The 20,508-nt window shown below is 39.3% G+C and overlaps 1 protein-coding gene across 6 annotated transcripts in view; it reads left to right on the top strand.

The window, feature by feature from the left end:
- The first annotated feature begins 466 nt into the window (after positions 1–466).
- CGNL1 (cingulin like 1) overlaps positions 467–20,508 on the top strand; it is a 55,484-nt gene continuing 35,442 nt past the window's right edge. For 2 of the 6 annotated variants that reach the window (XM_058422336.1, XM_058422337.1), the window contains exons 1-7: positions 4,753–4,846; positions 14,765–16,361; positions 16,881–16,975; positions 17,870–17,963; positions 18,871–18,972; positions 19,354–19,502; positions 19,992–20,127. In XM_058422336.1, coding sequence (XP_058278319.1) covers positions 14,784–16,361; positions 16,881–16,975; positions 17,870–17,963; positions 18,871–18,972; positions 19,354–19,502; positions 19,992–20,127 — 2,154 coding nt within the window. In that variant the 5' untranslated portion in view covers positions 4,753–4,846; positions 14,765–14,783. Of the gene's footprint in view, positions 562–1,415; positions 1,438–4,752; positions 4,847–14,764; positions 16,362–16,880; positions 16,976–17,869; positions 17,964–18,870; positions 18,973–19,353; positions 19,503–19,991; positions 20,128–20,508 lie in introns of those variants that run through there. The other 4 variants (XM_040077183.2, XM_040077185.1, XM_058422335.1 and 1 more) reach the window with 4 other exon arrangements.

Below are 20,508 nucleotides of genomic sequence, written 5' to 3'. Positions count from 1 at the left end.
CCTCCTCCTCACGTCCAAAGGCGCGCCCGCCCTGCCCCGTCCCGTCCCGTCCCTTCCCTGTGCTGCCTCAGCCCTTCCCGCCGGGCGGGCGGCTCGCCAGCCGCCTCCACACGGCGAGGGAAAACAAACCCGACTGTCAGGCGGCCTCGAGCCGACAGAACCCGGGCCCGGGGCTGAGTTTCTTCTTCAGAGGGCTGTTGTGGCCGTCCCATCCCGGCGGGGCCCGCCGCAGCCCTAGCCGAGGAGGAGCAGGGCGCTCTGCCCTCCGTTTGCGGCTGTAGGTGCCTGTCGGGGGCTCCGGGCGCGCCGCGCCGCGCGCTCCCTCAGGGAGAGCAAAGGCCGCAGGCGGGCGGGAAAGCGGCGGGAAGCCCGGGGCTCACCTGCGGGAGCGCCCCCCGCCTGGCTCCTCCCCGGCCCGGCCCGGCCCGGCCGCGGCGCCCCCTCCCCCGCTGGAGGGGGCGGGCAGTGCGCGCTCGGCTCCGGCGGCGACCGCGGCTGGCGGAGTGAGCGGCGCGGAGTTGGCGGGGATTCCCCCTGCGCGAGAGAGGCGGCTCGGGACGGGTGAGGAGAACGGCGGGGGGCGGTCTGGGAGCTGAGGGGGGCACCGCGTCACCCGCTTTTCCCTGCCGCGATGGCCGGGCGGGCGCAGGACTGCGGCGCGACCGGACCGGAGCGCGAAGGGCACGGGAGCCGTCGCCGTGCGGGGCCGCAGGCGCTGCCGCCCGCGGCTGTGGCGGTGGCTACAGGCGCCGAGGCGCCCTGGGTCGCTGCTTTCCTCAGCTCCATTAAACACACGCCTTTCCAAAGGCCGGGGGCGCCGGGCCCTCCCGGGCGTGAGGCGATAACACGGCGGCTCTCCCCGCACGACCGCGGGGAGCTGGCGGAGCGCCGGCCGTGTCGGGGCAGCCCTTCCCCCGGGCGCTCCTCGGGGCTGCGCTGGTGACCGGGGCGGGCGAGCTCAGCGGCCGATAGGAGAGGGAGCTGCCGGCAGAACAGACTCCCGGAGTCCTTCTTCGTTTTCTCCGCGGCTGTCAGGAGCGGGGGTCTTTCCCCCGAGCGGGGCCGGCCGCCGCTGCCCCGGAGCTGCGGTGCCGCAGCTGGAGGTGCTGCTGCCGGCCTCGGGTTCCAGGTGGGCGGGCGGGGCCCGGAGCCCCCGCGGGGCGCCGAGACCCCTTGCTCGCACGCATTCCTCCGGGGATTCCTGGCATTCCTGGGCAGAGGGCACTCTTGACTTCTCCCTTTTATTCCGCGAACTAGCGTATTTTTTTGCGAAAGGGTGTGTCCGCGTTGTGTGTGTTCTCTTTCATGGGAAAAGTTTAGAATGGCAGTTCTGCCATTTGTTCTTCTTCCAATTAACTTTGCATCTGATATAATCTATATCCTTCCAATTTGATGACAACTTTATGGGGAGATCAGTGCCGTGATAAAACTTCTGTGGTGAGTTTGCATTAGATTTGCAGTTGACAGAACAGTTGTTGCAGCTTTTATCTTTCCCTATTTTTTAGCATGCAGATATTTTAAAAAAACGATTGCAGTGCAAGTTGAATGATTATCAGGGTACAAATAGTGGAAATCTCTGGTTGAAAGTTGTTTTGTTTTCTGAACGTCTACATTGTGTTTATCTTGTGTGGACTCGTAGAAGTGAATCCTGTAGGTGAATCAGAAATCCCCTAAGTGTATCCTGACTTCTGGTACTCCCATGGGAGCTTGATAGAGTCAGTGTCTGATGCTTATGCTGACAACTGTCACATGTCTTGTAGTTATGAATCTCTTTATAGAGCTTGTTTTAACAGACCTTTAAAACTTCTATAAAAATATAATTAAAATGGCAAAACCAAGCTACTGTTTACTTTTAAAGGTGCTTTGTAAGAACTTGTTTGACTAGCAATTATATTTTCTAGAAGTGTCATAGTCGTTGAGTTGTCTTGGGTTTTTTTCTTATGTTTGACCCAGGAGAAATTTGTTTATGCTCACACTGTGTTCTAAGCCAGATGTGGTTACTAGCGATTAATGTAAAAGTGTAACAAGTTGCTATAAGTTTTGGGATTTTTTAGGTTTTTATGTGGGTTTGTTTGTTTATTTATTTATTTATTTATTTATTTATATTTTTTTAATAATTAGTTTGAACTTGGGTTTTTCTCTTTTGGAGAAAGATAATAAATTGAAATGAAAACTTTCATACAGTATTGACGCCTGTGATTAACAGTGTGGTAAGCATTGTGTTTTAGAAGTTTGTCATGTTATGGAGGGCAATTAAACTGCTTTTTATTTTATGTTATTCATTTTGAGACACAGCTACACTTAAAACAGAAAGCTCTGTAAAACAGAAAAGCAATGCTTCTAGTTCTTAGTTAAAATTCTCTTAGGATTTTAAGATAATCTTTCACATAAGAGAAGATGGTTGGTTTTAGGAGACAGTTGTTTAATACCCATGTTTCTTTTAAAAGAATATGAGATAAAAAATACAGTATCTTATAAAGGGACTGATATTTTTACACGCATGTGTTTGCAACTTAGAGATATTTCTGAAATATGTTAATCATAGAAAAAGTATTCCTAGATGGTTTGCATACACCTTGAATTGCTACTGACATTAACTTTTCTAAATGCTGCCTAGATGCAAATCACACTACAAAGGTAACTAATGTTGTGACAGTACTAAAAAGACCTTATATTGCTAACCCCCTTGAGTACTGAATTTGTGGTGATATTTCCAAGAGCCTGTCTACTCCATGAGTGTATCACCTAACTGTTTGGGGTTTTTAATTATTTTATTCTCATTATCTGACTTAGTTACATTTTACTTTTAAATCTAATGAATCTAGACTTCTTAGGCTGCCTGAATTGCCTCCAAGCAAACGAGCTTATTTTAATTTCTGCTAATTGCATTATTAGATCTCACTGTCATTACTAAAGTGTCTGAGAACGCACTTAAGTTCCTCTGGCAGGGTTTTTATGGGATTTAATTTTCTGCAGAAATAGTCTAAGGTATGTCCTGTATAAGGATTTTACCTCAATAAAAGGATGACAAAGTTGCAGAAAAGAATTGGTGACAGTTCCTTCTTCTGGTGTACATTGTGTAATAGGAAGTTGATCTTTCTGGGAGTATTGGTGAAACTGGTTTGTCTGGGTTCTGCAGTGTCCTCTGAAATGTGCAGGTGAAATGACATGACCTCAAATGTGAGTTTTTAAATCTTTTGTCATGGAGCAATGCAAGATGAACATATGTACTATGAGTTTATTCAGCCTGGATCACAGTGGGCCGGTTATTATTTAAAAATAGTTACTGAAGTATTTTGAGGCCAAATAATTCTGCGGATGTAAAAATTTAAACAAAAATAGACCCTCCCAATTTCATTCTATAGTCTGCTGCTTTACCATTTCTGGGTTTTGACATCATAGTGGTGATGATGTCATTATTATTAGAGCCTTTTTACTATGGAGGTAACCTGAAATCTGTATATTAATACCAAGCACACAGGCCTGATTATGTAAAATAACATTAGGCCTATGGCAGCATGTACCTATATTGATAGAAATGAACTGGCCAGAATCTGGTCCAGATCACTGGCACTAATATATTTCTGAGAAATGGCCAGGAACACTAAAATAATGGGGCATTTTTTTTCACTTCTGCATCCTCTCTGGAGCTCTGAATAACATCAGTAATGTTGCAGCTACCTACTGCCTGGGTGTTCAGATAAAGCAGGCTTAAGAAATTTGTGTTTCTTCTATCTTCCCACTTTTTTTTTTTTTTTTTAAGAAGTAGGAAGTTATCTTCTACCTGATCAGTTCAGCAGGCAGGCTTTGTTAAGAATGACATCCTTACAATATTGAGATTCACAAATGTTTTGAATGGCCAGGATGAGATGAAGGTGTTAGAATTTCTCTGGTTTTGTTGCTACGTCTCAACAAACTGTGGACAGAGGAAGGTGGTACAGACTTGACACATCCTGAACTTAGGTTTGGTAATTCTGTTTTTAATGCATCTTGAAGGATGTGTTGGAAGGATGTGCAAAACCACAATAAATAGGTTGTTTTCACTATTTCTGTTCTTAATTGGCAGAAGAACGGAGAATGCACTCACTGACAATGCTGCATTACCAGGTGATTGTATGAAGGAAAGTGTTTCATGTGTCCATGGAGTATTTATTCCATGTATGTTTATCTGGAAACATGAACATATTTCAGAAACTGCTTTGACCTTGACTCTAAATGGTGTTAAATCGAAATGGTAATATTTTTCGGTATAGCCAGGTATGAAAATTTAATCTTAAACCCCAAAAAATTAACATGTTAAGAATGCACGTGCTAAAGATTTAGTGGAGTGGTCGTCATGGAGTTGCCGCTGTTTGGAATTAGAGCTCACTATTTTTTCTGTTCTTGTACCATCTCTGCCAACAGAGCTGGCAGCCTCCTTGGAGGGGTTTATCCAAATATAGGCTTATAACCTTTCATTTTATGTGAAATAAAGTGGATGACAAAATTAATAACCAGACATTTTAGGTATATAGTTTCATTTTTCCAAGAATGCATCTAGATTTTTAGCCAAATGAAATGTTTTAATTTCTATTGGTCCATCTTTTGTATTTATGAGTTTCATTAACCATGCTGGCAGTATGAGATTTCAAATTAATATTCTGCAATAACTTTTCACATTCTTCTTGATTTTGGTAAAAACAGAGGGCAGTGAGGAATAAAAGTGATTGGAGAAATGTCCCAGAAAGCACTTAGACTGAAAGAAACCACCTGGGAGATTGGTAAGAGTGGAAGATGCTTCAATGATTTCCACAGTGGCCCCTTTCTGCGAGGGTCCCCCGGCATGCCAGGAGTCATGAGCATTCAGGTATGGTCTGAGCATGACCATATTTTGACTGCAGGCATTTGCAGCAGTTCATAATACTTTAATTGCATGTGCATTGCATGCACCCTTTAAAAGTGGCTAAAATGTGGACATAGAAACTATAGTGTGAAAAGGAGATGTATTGTCTAGGCTGCCCATGCTTACATAGTCATACCGACACGTGTTTATGTGTTTCTGTGAGTCTATATATAAATTCACATACACACTTGCAGAAGCCTGGGGGGGTAATTACCAGCCTCTGGGAATGTTTTAACCCTATTTTGAATTCTGTTGAAAAATATCTCTAAGAACTATTAGAGTTTTTAGAGCAGGGGATGTATTTCATGTACATAAAGATGTGGAAAAGGGGGGTAGTTAAAAGGGGGATAGTTGGGTAAAATTTAAGCTTTTATATAAAGATGGGGGAGTGAGTAAATCAAGCTCAGTATATTTTGTTGGCCTTGTTGAAGATGGTTGGGGTATGCCTTCATACGTTTATTTGCACACCATTAGCTGTTATATGCAGGGAGCAAATGTTCAGCAGTAGCAGCCTTTAGTTACAAGAACAATTGGCATGTAATGTTACATTACAATTCCACAAACACTTCAAGCTTCATGGAGAGGCAGCCCTACCTCTCTCATTTCCCTGGTAATTATGCTATTCTAGTGTGAATGTGAGAAGTGTGGCAGCTTAGGGGAGCTGGTTAAACCTGTGCTCACAGGGCCTGCACCAGGTCACTTTGGCTGCATAGGCTTTGTAAGCCTTTCTGAATGATTCAGTCCAGCTCACCATGAAGTTCCTTTCCTCTGTGGAGTTTTCTAACCTCTCTCTTCTATACTCAGCTTATGTCTCTCAGACAGAGTGTGATGATATCATCTTGTCTGGTGGGGCCTGGGCTCAGGGCCTGCAGTTCTGACTGCATATTTAAATTTGAAAACGCATGGCTGGGTTAGTTGAAAGAAACTAGATGGGTGTGAAGCCAAGTGTTTAAAGAATACAATGTAATTAAGGCAAAGTTTAACAGTAGAAAAATGGGAGGCATAACTAGCTTGAATACACATGAAGCTGTGGCCTTATGTTGGTTGTGTAAATGACTCCTACATCCTATTTTACATGTACTTAAATACTTGCATCTCCATAGAGATTAACCCTGCTCTGTGTGGCTGTATATAGGTGGGACCTTGGTCTTTGCAAGCCACTGTACTCATAGTTCATCATTAATTCTGTTCAGGAATAAGTTATGCATATATAATCAAGGTCATGCAAGTTGCATCTGTTGGGTTGCTGTAAAAATAGTTCCTGTAGACAAGATTACAGTTTTTGCATGGGAATAACGAGAAGTGAAATGTCACATTTAAAGTGAAGGAAAAATGTTTGGAGTATAGGAATCTTTTATTATTTAATTGTGTTAGATAATTTTATAAATGAATGCGTTCCTGAAGCACTTGTAAATCTTGTTAACAAAGGTTGCCCTAGCTGCGTCCATTCCTTCGAGAAGGGCTTTCTAAGAGACTCTTAACAAACCTGAGATTTTTTGCTCAAGCCTCTGAATATATGAACAGGATACTGTCTTCTATTTAAACAATAATGATATCATTGGGATGTACTAAGATAATTTCCTTTGGAACAAAATACAGTTTCTAACGCTGACAATTGGAGGAAAATGTAATGAAACAAAACAGAATCTCTCATGTAGTAAGTGTAATCGTGTCAGGTGTTTGGATGCAAACCAACCATTGTATTTGAAGTCACAAACCTCTTTTAGAAACTGTGAGTATCCTCGTGTCTCTCAGCTGTCTTTTCTGTCAACTCCTAACATAAATGAACATTAAGAATTTGATAAAGTAGAAGAGAGTATATATAATAACATTTCCTCTTAGTGACTTCATTACTTTTTTCCTGATTTTAACTTCTTTTGCAAATGTTTAAGGAAAATGAGGGAAAATTGAGTATTGTGTATGTATCGTCAACTCTGAAATAAGTACTTATAAGGTTTTGTTGTTTGCTTTTTGTATTTGAAGTTTATAAATATTAATTGTAGTGCAGTGCTGTCAGATACTCACAAGATAACCTCAGTAATTGGATCCTGTTAGTGGCAAAACCCAACTTGTTCAGGAGCTTTATCTGAGCCTGTATGGGAGATGAAAGAGTAGCGTGGCACAACTACACTCTGGCAGGTGTTTGTGTCCACACAGAACTTATACCACAGTAACCATGAAAAAGCAAGTGCAGCTCCCCATCTCCCTCCAGTGACCTAACTTCTGTCACAGTCTGCAGGACCTGGGACTACTCACGACACATCACATGAATTAGTTTCTTGGAACTCTATTTCAGATACAAGTTGACTTCTGTTTTAGCATACTTTTAATGTGTTTGATTTTGTTTCTGACTCACTTTTGTTTTATGATTTGGGAAAATCTGGAAGCATTACTTCAGTAAAGAAAAAGAGAGCTCTTAAATAATGATACAAAGTATATAAGGCAGTAGTAATAGTTTAGAATATTACATAAGACATTTGGAGTTTTCTTAGCATTTTCATCATAAACAAAATTAAGACTACTTTGCACTCAGTAAGTGAAGTTAACAGGTCATGTGTTATTTCCTCTAGGGTTAAATCCTGTAAAATTATTATGACATGAATTCATACATATCAGAGAAATAAAATTGGTATATGTATTATGTCCTTGTTTTCAATAAAACTCTGAAAATTTTTGAGACCTGAGTATCTGCCAAAATGTATTGTTGTTGACTTGCAGCCACTGAAGCAGATTTTCATTTGGAAAAAAAAAGCCAAAACAACCAACCAACAAATAAGTGAACAAAACCTGGTAGTTGTCACACAGCTCAAGCATTTGGCTGATCTGTCACATACTTTCATAGGACTAACAAGATGTTTTACATTTCAAACACTGAGACTTCCTCAACACACAACGTTTTTCAGCCAGAGGGAGTATGAACCCAGTTGTAAGCAAGTGAACAGTATCTTTCGCTCTAACTGCTTTTAATTGTTCCTTCTACTGACAGTCTTTATTAAATACCGCCTCTTCCTCTCCTTGAAAAGGTGGCTACTAATATTCTGTTTTGTTGGTTGACTGCATAAGGTTGTTTAATACTTGGGTGGAACTGAAACTGAAATTCTCCTTTCTAAGGCAGCAAACCCAAAGATCATCCACTTTGTTCTACTCCATTTCGGGATAAATTGATAAAATAATATCTGTAATGCATACTAACCAAAGCATAGCTGTTGGCTTTCACTAACAGCTATGGAAGAAAAGTATTATTTGGAATTTTCATCCTGCAGGAAGTTCTAACTTGTCCTCTCTAGGCTGCCATATGAAATCAGAAAAAAGACTGGTATTTTTGACAGAATAAAAATGAAAGCAATTATTTCAGAAATGTTGAAATACTTCCTATAAAAAAGTATTTCTCTGGGTCAGTGTGGGCTGGACTTCATTTTTCATTAAACACCCAAAGCTATATGACTCCCATATTTAATGACAGCTTGGTCAAAGGAGGAAAAAAAAACAACTCATGTTGCATTTATGGAAGGCACAGACCTACACGGGTTCTGGTGTGGGGGCTGGAATTCCTGCTCTCAGAGCCACTTGCAGTGTGGGTGTGTGGTCCTCCAGCATTTGCTTTTCTCTATGGGCACTGTGCACAGCTTGGACTGGCAGTGGGTGTGAGCCTTACTGCAGGAGCAGTGCAGGGTTGGATTTACAGTCCTGGAACCACAGTGGGATGCAGCAGCTCGAACCTGCTCCCTTCCTCTTTGCACTGCACCAGTTACTAGTGCAGGTGCATTGGGGGACTGGAGCTAAGGTGGTGCATGGCGTCTAGTGCTGAGTGCATTTAGATGGAGTGTTTTTGGAAGAGTATAATTTACTGGCTTTTTATGAAATATGTACAGCTAATTCTGCCTACGGTGATAGGTCAGCCCTGTCATGGATGCTGAAGAGATGCCTTGATTTGGTCTTGTGTCTGTGTCACACCAAGCATAAGTCCTCGCAGTCTAACACTGATATACCGAGTTCAGAAAAATACATGCTGTGTGGCTTAGGTTCACAGGAACTCCTGATTGTTTTCAAGTAGAACTTGTCACAATATCTTTCCTTCTAACAAATAGGAAGACGAGATGGGACATCTCTTTTGGGCTGGTTTAAAAGGGAATGAATATTTGGAAACTCAGTGGTTTGTTTATTATTTAATTTATAGAAATTTTAGGTAGGCCTTTGATGCTGACATCAGAAATGCCGACAGCAATGACAAAATAAGTCCGAGTAGGTTTTTTTCCTCACTGATGCCTGCAGATATAGAATGACATGATATATTGTAGAAAATCCTTTGTTACAGACCTTTTGAAAGTTTTGAATTTTGGCTGCTAGACAGGGAATGGCAGTTTACAGACAGTGCTGGGGAAAATCAAATGGTGATGGTTTCACTGAATACTGTAACTATCACAATTTTCTTTCTGATAACTGGGGGAGTAACTGCCACATGTGCTGTAAATATGATTTTGTACAGACAAAAAGCCTCAAGTAGGAAAAAATCTTAAATGGGAATAAAGACTGTTGGAAATATGGCAGACTTGTCTCAGGTGTCTTTCTGTTGCTGGATATTGTCAGTTTGCTCTTAAATGAGTTTTTATTTACAGCCCCATATCTAGAATTTTAAAATTGCACTTTTCTCCCTTCTGCTCTCTATAAGCAGTAGATCAAATAAACTTATTCTACTCCAGAGCTATCTTCCTCATGGACTAAAAGGGACAGCAACCCACTCCCATTTTTCTTTAGCAGAGGCAAACTGTAGGTAGGATTGACAATGATGAAGTTTCCCGTCATACTTGCAAGGCATGTTTGTGAGAATGTTTTCCATCAAGTGTGAAAACATTACAGTTTTGGTCTTTCCATGAATTATCCTGTCAGCTTCCTCTTCTTTACCCTCACTGTATGTAAGTTTTCCTTCCTCTTCTCTCGTAAGGTTACTTCCTGTCCTTTTTCTATAACACTGTCATTTATTATTGACCTAACACCCACTTTGTGTGATGTTGCTAATACTTTCTGAATAGTCAGCTGCACAGAGAATCCATTATTTAGCTTGGAGAGCAGGCTCAGTGTTATGTAAGGCTAGAGAACAAATTTTATAGTTCCTTCCTGGCATTTTGCTGTGCATGTGAAATATCTGAAGTAAACATCCATAAACTGTTACATCCCGCTTTTTCAAAAAAGATACAGATTAAAAAATATGGGCCATGAGGATTTTTTTTTCTTATGATAAAAAAATTTGAAAATAAACTACATGGAACCAAATATAATTTGTAATTTAGCCTGAAATAGTTTAAAATTTTCAGAATCCTTAAAGTTCTCTCCTCCAAAGAGGAGATAAAAAGGTATGCCCTCATCTTCCTTTAATGAAAAATCTTCAGGTAATCCAGTCTTAGGAGAGTCAGGATTGTGATATTGGATGTTGGGGAGTTCCTGTTTTTTTGACATTGAGGGAGCCAGGGAGGAGTCCTAGTGCCATGCAAAAAGTCAGATCTCTTTTGTTTCTCCGTATTCCCTCACTAGATACGTGCAGAAGGAGCACTCTTGTAATGCGAGGCAACGCCTTTGAAGGATGTGTGGCTCCTGCAGGATGCCGGGGCACATATCCATTGGTGGGACAGTGTGTCCCCCACACCGGTCACCATCTCTGCCTGGACTGTGTATCCTGGCAGCCCTGTCTGTCTGTCTGTCTGTCCAGGGCAGGTGCTTGGCTCACAGGCTAGAGCACAAGGTGGGATGTGCTTTGTAATGAGGTTATGTGGGCAGGATACAGGAGAGCAAGCTTCTCAGGCAGAGTTTGGCATTTAACAGGATTGGGAAAGCAATTTTTCTGAATAAATCTGTCTTGTAGAATTGGCTAAAGAACTGAAATGGGTGGTGCAGACAATTCCATGCCTTTGTGATGCTGTAATGTTCAGAAGGGAAGAGATGTCTGGCACAGGAATATATTTCTCAAAGGCACTCTTTTTTGCTCATGTTGTCAGGGAGAGCAGCCAGGGTTCCGCATGACAGAGGTTTTCTTTTTTGTGAGGCAGGTCTCACATAGCTCCTGTTAGCTAGCTATAAAATAGCTGTGAAAGGAAATGTTTTTAAGGAATTTAAAAAAAAGGTTTTGACCTGTTAAACTTTCAGTGTTCGTCTCCTGTGGTTCTTTGTAGAGTATCGCATCACTGCTGAACAACAAACTGCTACAGAAGAACATGCAGAGTATTGGATTTTCAGATATGGAAACCTCTGCTGACAAGTTCTCTTTATAAACAAAAATGTCATCGTTTCTATTTTTGGCAAAAAGAAGTTGTTCAGAAAAATGAAACCATTTCTGAGTAATAATAAAATGTGGGGCTTCCATACCACCAAAGTCAGTATTTAAAATGAGTGTTTAAACACCTTTATGAAGTCTTTATTTTAGGCAGAAATCTCAAAACTGCTTGAGCAGCTCTGAGTGCCAGTTTTGTTTATTTGTTCACAGAAGTTTTTAAAGACTGCTATCCCTAACAATGAAGTTAAAACACAAAATTCAGTTTGAAATTTTCTGCTCACCTCAAGCAGTCCAAGGCCATGTTGCTGACAAAATAGGTGATCCCATCATTCCGGGGTACCTTACTTGCTGACCTGACAGCAAGATGCTGATGATAGTGTGTCCTTGGCTATATTAACCTGTTTTAGCAAGTAGAATATTTTCAAAAGAAAATAATTTATTGAAGTAGTCTTTTCTTATGTGATGAATAATTTGTATGGTGTTGTAATGACACTTGCTTCAAGATAGGGGGTAGGAACTTCAAGACACTTGCTTCAAGATAGGGGGTAGATTGATAGTCCTTCATCTAATTAAAACTTTTATAGAGTCATTGCTTCTGTTTTCTGAAAATTGTCTTTTTAAACTCTGAGATAGCAAATAAAATTACTAGCAAGACTGTGTTGTTTAAAATTTAAAGAATTACTTTGGCAGAAAATCTGTAATTAGGATTTATATCACTCTCTGCTTAAAAAAAAAAAAAAAAAAAAAAAAAGCTTCTTTATTTTTTTAAGTAACTGCAAGTATGTAACAAGGAGCTGCACAAACAGGGAAATTGCCTTCCCAGCTGCCATTTAAATCTCCAACCTCTTTTCATGGGCTGAAGAGTAAACAGACTGTTTTGTCATAACATTTGAAGGCTTCAGCAGCCTTAGAGAAGATGAAGATTAAAACCGGGCAGTTGTAGCTGTCAGGGCCCCCAGCTGTCAGCTCCTGCACTGGATCAGATGTCAGGATTTCAGTCGGTCACAGCGTGGAGCACAAGGCTGATTTCATTTATCCGAGTATGCCAATCTGCAGCTTTTCATGACTGAGGTATGTACTCAGCCAGCAGAGTTTTCAGATGTTCTCATTTTTGACATGGTGACATCTGTCAGAGGAGTGGGGCAGACAGATGGGAGAGGAACAGCTTCAGTCCTCTTATCCTCCTCTGTTGCTGTAACCCTGCCAGAGCCCGAGATGTGACTGCACGGTGTGTGTGCAGGAGAATGACTGTATCTGTAATTAATCAATTAACATAGTTTCAGGATTTCCTCAGAAAGGCTGTGTGTGACGAAAGCCAGTAATGCCTTTTCTTTGATTTAAAAATGCTTACAAAATCGCAAAACCACTTTATTGTGTATTGTAAAACAACTGTTTGATGTTATGTAGTTCATGTGAGTATTACCCAATGCAGCATGACATCCTATAAAATAGAAATTTTATGTAAAATCTTCAAATATTTGAATAGTAGAGTTATCTGTCTTGTTTTCTTGTTGATGTAATGGGAATTTATAAATGTAATCTTTTTTTCACAGTTCCAGAAAGTTGTGTTGTTTAAAAAATCATTTATTTAGCTCTTTTATTTCTACAAGGTTTTATCCTTTTTAACGGTAAAATTGAATGTTATTAGTACAAGGCATGTGAAGAAGACAAATACACATACTTCTTCATTGTTTTAGAGACAAATTAAATACATTAATTTAAGGTTATTAACCTAAATATTATTTCCCCTATATAGAGGGGTGTTGGTGGCTTGTGGTTATATTTGAGAGGATAGGGGTTGTTTGTTTTGGTTTTTTTTCCTGGTTATTTAATATTTTTAGCAACTTCACAATAAGTTTGAAAGCACTGCATTTGCAGTCACCCCAAACAGACGTATTGTAATGTATTGCTTAACTGTTGATTATGCTGATTGGCGTAAATCCTTTTTAATTTTTGGCTTTTAGGTTTATTTTTATTTACTCTTTTTTACATTTTTTTGTTGTTACCACTATTGAAAAATTCAAATAAACTTTACTCTTTTTATAGGTCTGCTAATACAGCTTGAAGGTGTAGTGTAAAGTTTCCTATAGTCCTTAGTTTGTTTTAGTGGCATTTCTAATCTGGCTGGGGTTGTTGAGTGGAGAGCTTTTTGTAAAGATGTTCACATCCTCCTCCACTACAGAGGAGTGCTACCAACTATGTGTAAACCAGGGGCTTCTCTCAAATGCTCACACACAAATCTGCCATGGGAGACTTCAATTTATAAGCCTGCTGCTGAGGAGGAGCTGGAGTTGGTTTTTAGAGAGGAAGAGGTTTTTGAGGGGAGCTTTCCTGCTAGGAGGAAGAATTGGATGGAAATTAGTATAGAAGTAATATTGAGCCATCCTGTTTCATTTGCTGTCAGGAAAAAATGAGAACTCTGCCTCTTGATTAGGATATCTGAGGGAGGTGGTTCATGCTGAGATAGACAGGAGAGTGAAACTGGCTGCAGAGGGTTGTTTTTCCATGAGACATCCTGTTGTTTTGGTTTCCTCCTGCTGATTACCATCGCTTAGTGATCTTGGGTTTGTCAGGCCTCAGTGATGACTCAACGCCCCAGCTCAGTTCAAAAGTTTATTCCCTCCAGGTTTTGTATCAGTCTTACAGCCTTGTGTTCCATTCTTTTATAGACACAGCTCGTACTGTCACTGCACTGCCTCTGCCTTTAGACAGTTGGCTCTTAATCTGCAACAGACAGTAAAATAAATCAACCTGCAAACCCAGCTGTTAGAGAAAGAAAGAATGACATTTAACATTAAAAACACGGTAGGGTTGAATTTATTGATCTACATTGAAACAATTTTGGCACATACAAGCTGGAGTTAGCATTCCAATTGGATCTGAAAAAGGCACTGTCAGCCTTGGAAATACTAGCAGTGTTCTTCCATTTTTGTTGCTCAGCAAAGTATCTTTTTTTAAAATAGTAACTGGAGTTTTCTGGAGCAAGCTTGCATTGGGGAGACTCTTAAATTAATCTGTAGGAAAGTTTATTTTTAGGGGTGACAATGAGATAATAAATGAAAAAGGTAATTTATTTTCAGACGTCAATGTTGAAACCCAAGTACATAAACACCACAACTCAAAGGAATGAGGATATTGACCTTCCTTGCAATGCTTTAGTTACCTGAAACTCATAAAACCTAAAACTGCCTGGTTGTGTTTTGCTCTCCTGGGCTTATGTTTAAATGTTAGTATGACTGGTACTAAATGCTAGCTTTAAAATGATCATTGGTTTGTGAAGGACATAGTCTTCAGTAAATATAGTCGAAATACCCAAAAGTCATGCTTTTGTACCAGCATTGCTTATATGTGAGGTCACTTGATTCCAAAGCAACAAGCACCAACTCTGTGAAGGTAACATTCGTAAAATAACATTACATTGATCCAGAATGTGTCAGTCTGACATCTGTCTTTGCATCACAATGTATTTGCTTTAGGCTTGATAGAGCTTGGATATTGATTTCCCTGCATATTGCCGTTAGTCTTCATTGTCACATTGAATGGTGGAATAAAGTAATTAATGAAATAACCTAGCTTACTTGAAACAATGACTATTTTGTAATTTTTCTCCTATTCAGACGTAATCCTCTGATAGACATGGAACCATATTTTGCTGGTTTTAAGCACATGCAGCGGGACTATGAAGTCACTCTTGAACTTGCAAGTGAAGAGACTCAAAAAACTAAAAATGCACAAAATTCTAGGATGGGGTCTTATGGTGTCAGCATTAGAGTCCAAGGAATCGATGGACATCCTTACATAGTGCTGAACAATACGGAAGGATGTTTGCCAGAAAATCCTCCTCCTCCTCCTGGAAAAGAACAGCAGGTCATTCCTCAGACTGTGAACAAGCCAGCCACGGACTCCAATACTGCTTTTAAGTTGGAGGACAAAATCAGTGAACATACAAAATTTGCTGGAACACAGCACATGCAACCCTCTATGCCTAAAAAACTGAAGATAACCAATGTGAATGAAAAGGAAAGTGGAATGCCAGATTTTAAAGATGAAACTGTTAAATCCTCAAATTTGTTGAATTTTCAAAGACATCCTGAACTTTTGCAGCCTTATGATCCTGAAAAAAATAACTTGGATAATTACCAGTCTTCTGTGTGCAGTAAATCTAAATCTTTTGCAGATGAAAAAACTGAAGCAAAACCTTGGATTTCCTCATCTAAAGTAGTGTCCCTACCGAAAACAAATACATACCTTGCAGAGCCAGCCAAGACAAATTCAAAAAAAATACATCTGGATAGGTCAGTAGAAGATCCAAACAGGCAGCTGCAGGATTGCCCCAGCAGCACGATCAGCCCCGGTGACGTGTGCGCTTCAGAGTCATTTTCACCTGCAGAAGGATCCCCCTGTGTTAGTCCCACTGCTTATCCCGAGACAAAGAAACCAAGACCAGATGTTCTTCCCTTCCGCAGGCAAGATTCCACTGGGCCGCTATTGAATGACTCCCGAAGATCCTCGTCCTCGTCAGCTACTCCCACTTCTGCAAATTCCTTATACAGATTTTTACTGGATGACCAAGAGTACGCCATCTACGCGGACAATGTTAACCGGCATGAAAACAGGAGATACATTCCATTCTTACCGGGAACTGGTCGTGATATTGACACTGGTTCACTTCCAGGAGTAGATCAACTAATTGAAAAGTTTGATAAGAAAGTTGATGCTCACAGAAGAGGCAGGTCAGGAAAAAGGAACAGAATTCATCCAGATGATCGTAAAAGATCAAGAAGCGTCGATAGTGCCTTGTCATTAGGACTTGATGTAAATTCAGATTATTTAGGTGAATTCAGTAAAAGCTTGGGTAAATCAACTGAGCACTTGCTGAGACCATCTAAGGTTTGCCTTCACAAGCAGTTATCCAGAGATCAAAAGTCACCTTCCAAAGAGACGAAGATTTCTGCTCGAAGTGTTGGAAAACTGCAAATGCCCAGTAAAGATGCCCAGAGCAGCAGTTTTAGCTCCTTGCAACACCTGAAACAGAATGGAACAGATACAGAGAGCTTGATGGGTAGGTCAGCTACACTCCCAGGACAGAGTAAGAGAGAGGAAGTTAAAACAGTAACTTCTACTTTGTTGTTGCCAAACCGAATGACAATTACACCTGAATCAGGAGCCAAGAAGATTTCTGTAAAAACATGTTCATCTGTCCCTAATATACAGGTAATTTTGAATTTATTCTTTAAGCTGTCCTTTGTACTCTAGCATATGAGAGCTGCCATATTGTTAATTGTGTATTTTTCTAGTCTTCATTTGAATAAACTCCCATCATACAATACTTCCAAATGGGATTGTTCTGGAGAAATGTAAATATAATTTATTTTTGATGTTGTAAGTATAGAAAACCTGATTTGTAAAACAACTAACTTTTGTTTGAGTAAAGGAAGATGGTGAGGCCAAACAGATTCTTGTAAATGATGTTATAAAGATTCTTAAGTATAGATGCACAAAAGTAAACTATGAAAAGATACGTATGCAAAATCAAGTTTCTTTTTGCTTTTGGTGTGGAGTATGGTTTCTTATTGCAGTAAGCCAAAACTCCAGTGGATTTTTCAGAACTTCAGGTCCATGGTGCATAAAAGTTTTCATTAATAGGATAGAATGGAGAAGTCCAATTGTACTGTTTGTATTTGCAACTCTCACAGGATTGGTATATTTTGACATTTTATTTTTATCTTTTAGGCAACTCCTGATCTCTTAAAAGGCCAGCAAGATCTTGCACAGCAAACAAATGAAGAGACTGCCAAGCAGATTCTTTACAATTACCTTAAGGAAGGGTCAGTAAACATACTTAACTTTTGGATAGGAGACTGTTTTCTCAATATTTTTCTTCTATTACATTTGAAATGTGAAACAGTGAAGTGAAAGCTATAATTAAATGAAACATCTCTTTCACAATTCTGTATCTCAGCTGTGTCTTCTAAGTCATTATCAGATCTCAAAATACCCAGGCTGTTGGGACTTACATAAGGTATTGTACAGGATATGATTAAATGCACTTGAAACTTGTGAATCAGTATATGATTTGTCTTTTAAATATATCTGAGACTAAAATTTGTACAATATAGAGGTTCTTGGAGAATTCAAATAGTACCTTATGGAAGCTTAAGCCTTTGGGTTTTTTAAACGACAACAGCAACAATGAAGTGTTGTTTCCTAAGGTTTGACAGAAGCCCTCTTGTTGCTGTGCTTTTAAATCTTTGTGCAGCTGTAGCTCTTGGTATTTTCTACTGATAACTTATTGAAAGGTAAAGGAAGGTTAAATTAATTAAAAATACATGATGCATTTCAATTTCTTGTCATTCCTGATATAGCAGGTTCTGGGACCTGTTCAAGTGTTATTTTATGGTGCAGTGGTCAGGGACCTAAAACCTAGAACTAACTATTTCTTATTTCAATATGTCTGAGTAATATACATGCTGAATATCTGTCTTTCCACAGCCACGATCTTACAGAAGAGAGCTGCACTTCAAGAGTTCAGTGGTCTTTTTTGTTTGGTTGACTTTTTAGAAAACATTTGGAATGTTTTTAACTCCTCTCTTTAAAGATTTTATTTGTTTGTATTATTTTGGGGGGGGTTTGTGGAGATTTTTATTAGTTTGGACCATCTGAATTTGGTTTGATATTAACAAAATAGTAACTTCATTGCTTATTTGTACTGTATGTTTTAGAAGTCCTGATAACGATGATGCAACAAAGAGGAAAGTGAATTTGGTTTTTGAGAAAATTCAGACTTTAAAGTCAAGAGCTGCTGGAAGGACACAGGTAAAGAATTTTTAATTTGCTCTGGCTTGTTTCAAAGTGGTGCAGTATTCAGACGGGGCCTTGAGAATGTGAATTCCCTTACTGACTTTTACTAGACTATTCATCTAGTCCCTCAGGAATATGGCTTAATTTTGATGGCATGAGAAGGATTAAATGCTTATTGTTTATTATTTTATTCTGGGTATAATTAGTAAAAATGAAAATTTTTTATCTTCATATTCTTCTTAATCTAGATATACCTGTGCTTTTTCAGAAGGTTTTAAGTGTAGTTGTTCTCAGCACAGTTAACGTTTTTAAGAAATCTCTTAGTATTTGAGAAGGAGTTTGGAGCAATGAAGAAAAATGTTAGGTACATTCACGTAAAATTTCTTGGGTAGAGATAAAATTTATCTGCAGAGATAAATGTTAATGTTTTGATTGCAGTGAGACAGATATAGCATGAGAGACTCATGTAGCTTTTGTTATTGATGACAGCATTATTTATTTGCAAAATACATCCTAGGACATTACCTAAAATGATATTTGAAAATCTCTCTTAACATATGGGCATGCTTTCCCTTGATGTCCATTTTGCATAATTAGTGATAGTACAGTAAAACTGGCCCAAAGTATACATGATTTGATTCATATGTTACCTAATTTGAATTTTTCTTTACGTTTGTATATTTCCTGTTTTATTTTCAACATGCCTTGAGCAATTACCAAGAGGTTTTATGAAAACCAAATCATGGTTTCTTTGAAAATCTTAGCTTGGCCTGACCTATATGAAAAATCTCTGGTGAGCTTAGGCAGTTGATGCTACGCTTTGTTAGTCTTGCCTGTAGCTTTGTTTTAGATTAAAAAAATAGAAACTATTCTCAAAGAACATCTTGGCTTTGTGGGAATAAATGCCTCTATTTAATTGTAGGTTTCGGATTCTTCGGCTGAAGTAAAAGCATTGGTGGAACAAAAAGCAGAACTTGAAAGGAAAGTGGAAGAGTTAGAGAAAAAACTGGATCTGGAAATTAGGGTACAGCACTTGATTGTTATAAAGCTTCTGATTATTTCAAATACACTTTAAAATTAGTGACAACTGATCCTCCAGTTGAATCCCTTTTGCTTCATATTCTTCTTAATCCAGATATACCTGTGCTTTTTCAGAAGGGACTTTACTTAAAAAGGGTGGTTGGTCATAGCATTGTTAGCCTTTGTAACAAATCTGTTCTTAGTATTTGAGAAATAGTTGGGAGCAGTGAATTTATTTCACATTCACAAAGCACTTCTTATGTATCTGCTGAGGTAAATGTTAATCTGTTGATTGCAGTGAGACAGACTGGACTGAGAGACAAACTGTTTTAATCATGTAGCTGCTGTCTGTTATTTTGCTTAACTTTTGGTGTATGAAATACAGAATCAGCAAAATTCCAAAGAAGAGAGAGATGCTACACGAGCAAGTCTGAAAGATCTTCAGTTACAGCTTGATCAAAGTATATGTGAAAAGGAAGCCTTAAAAAAGCAGCTGGAAGAAAACGAGAAGGAACTCAGGCAAAACCTGGAGGAGTGAGTTAATTCTAGAAAAGTTATTGAAATTTGTACCTTTTCTTAAACCTTTTAGATTAAAAGTACCTGTGTCTCCAGAATATGTTGATGGAACCAGACAAGTGAGATTTGTTACTGTAGGAAATAATTCTACCATTTAGAAAAGTCATGTCTTTAGAATATCTGGAAGGAAGAGAAAGATTGCTGAATTTATAATCTTCCTCTTAGTGCAAATTGCTTTTAATATTTCACAGTCAAAATATAATAGTTCAAGTCTTTGAAATGTGGAAACACTTGAATGACTAGAGTACTAGGTCTGAAATAAAATACAGCTCCCCACTTAGATACCTGGTTAGAAGATTTCTCATTTTTACCCCGACATTTAATTTTTCTGCCTCATTTTATCCCATTCTCTTGTGGGCTGCATGGAATGTGTGTCTTTTTAGCACTTGAATGAACAAATCGGTATTTCTGCAAATTAAAAAATCCTGTCTAATTTTTATTGATGAGGCTTTTTCAAGTGAAGATGGAGCAGGAAAAACACCAGACTGAGATCAGAGATCTTCAAGACCAGCTCTCTGAGATGCATGATGAACTGGATAGTGCAAAACACACGGATGAAGGGGAGAAAGAGATTCTGATTGAGGTTAGTTATGAAGTATCAGAAGGAGGATCAGAAAAATTGCATCAGAAGAGGAAACTAAGATACTGGTGGAAAAAATACATGCCTTTGCTTTTCCTCTGCTATTGATCCAAAACATTGTACCATTGTTAGGTGACCTAAGAAAGCATGTTGTGATAGCAATATTAACCCTAAAAGGAATACAGATGGAAGTACCATGGGGTTTTATGGGGCAGGAGAACAGATATCTTAATGGTTGACAGGTGAATTATCCACTATTATGGGATAATATTCTCAGTCAATTGGCAGTTGGGGTCAGAGCAGGGAAGATCAGTTTAAAGAAGATGTATATATTACCAAAGCCCAATGAGATTCAGCTAAGAAAATTAAAAGAACTGAACAAAG

The sequence above is a fragment of the Hirundo rustica genome, chromosome 13 (assembly GCF_015227805.2).
Source record: "Hirundo rustica isolate bHirRus1 chromosome 13, bHirRus1.pri.v3, whole genome shotgun sequence".
NCBI lineage: Eukaryota > Metazoa > Chordata > Aves > Passeriformes > Hirundinidae > Hirundo > Hirundo rustica.
This window is presented reverse-complemented; position numbering and strand designations above follow the sequence as displayed.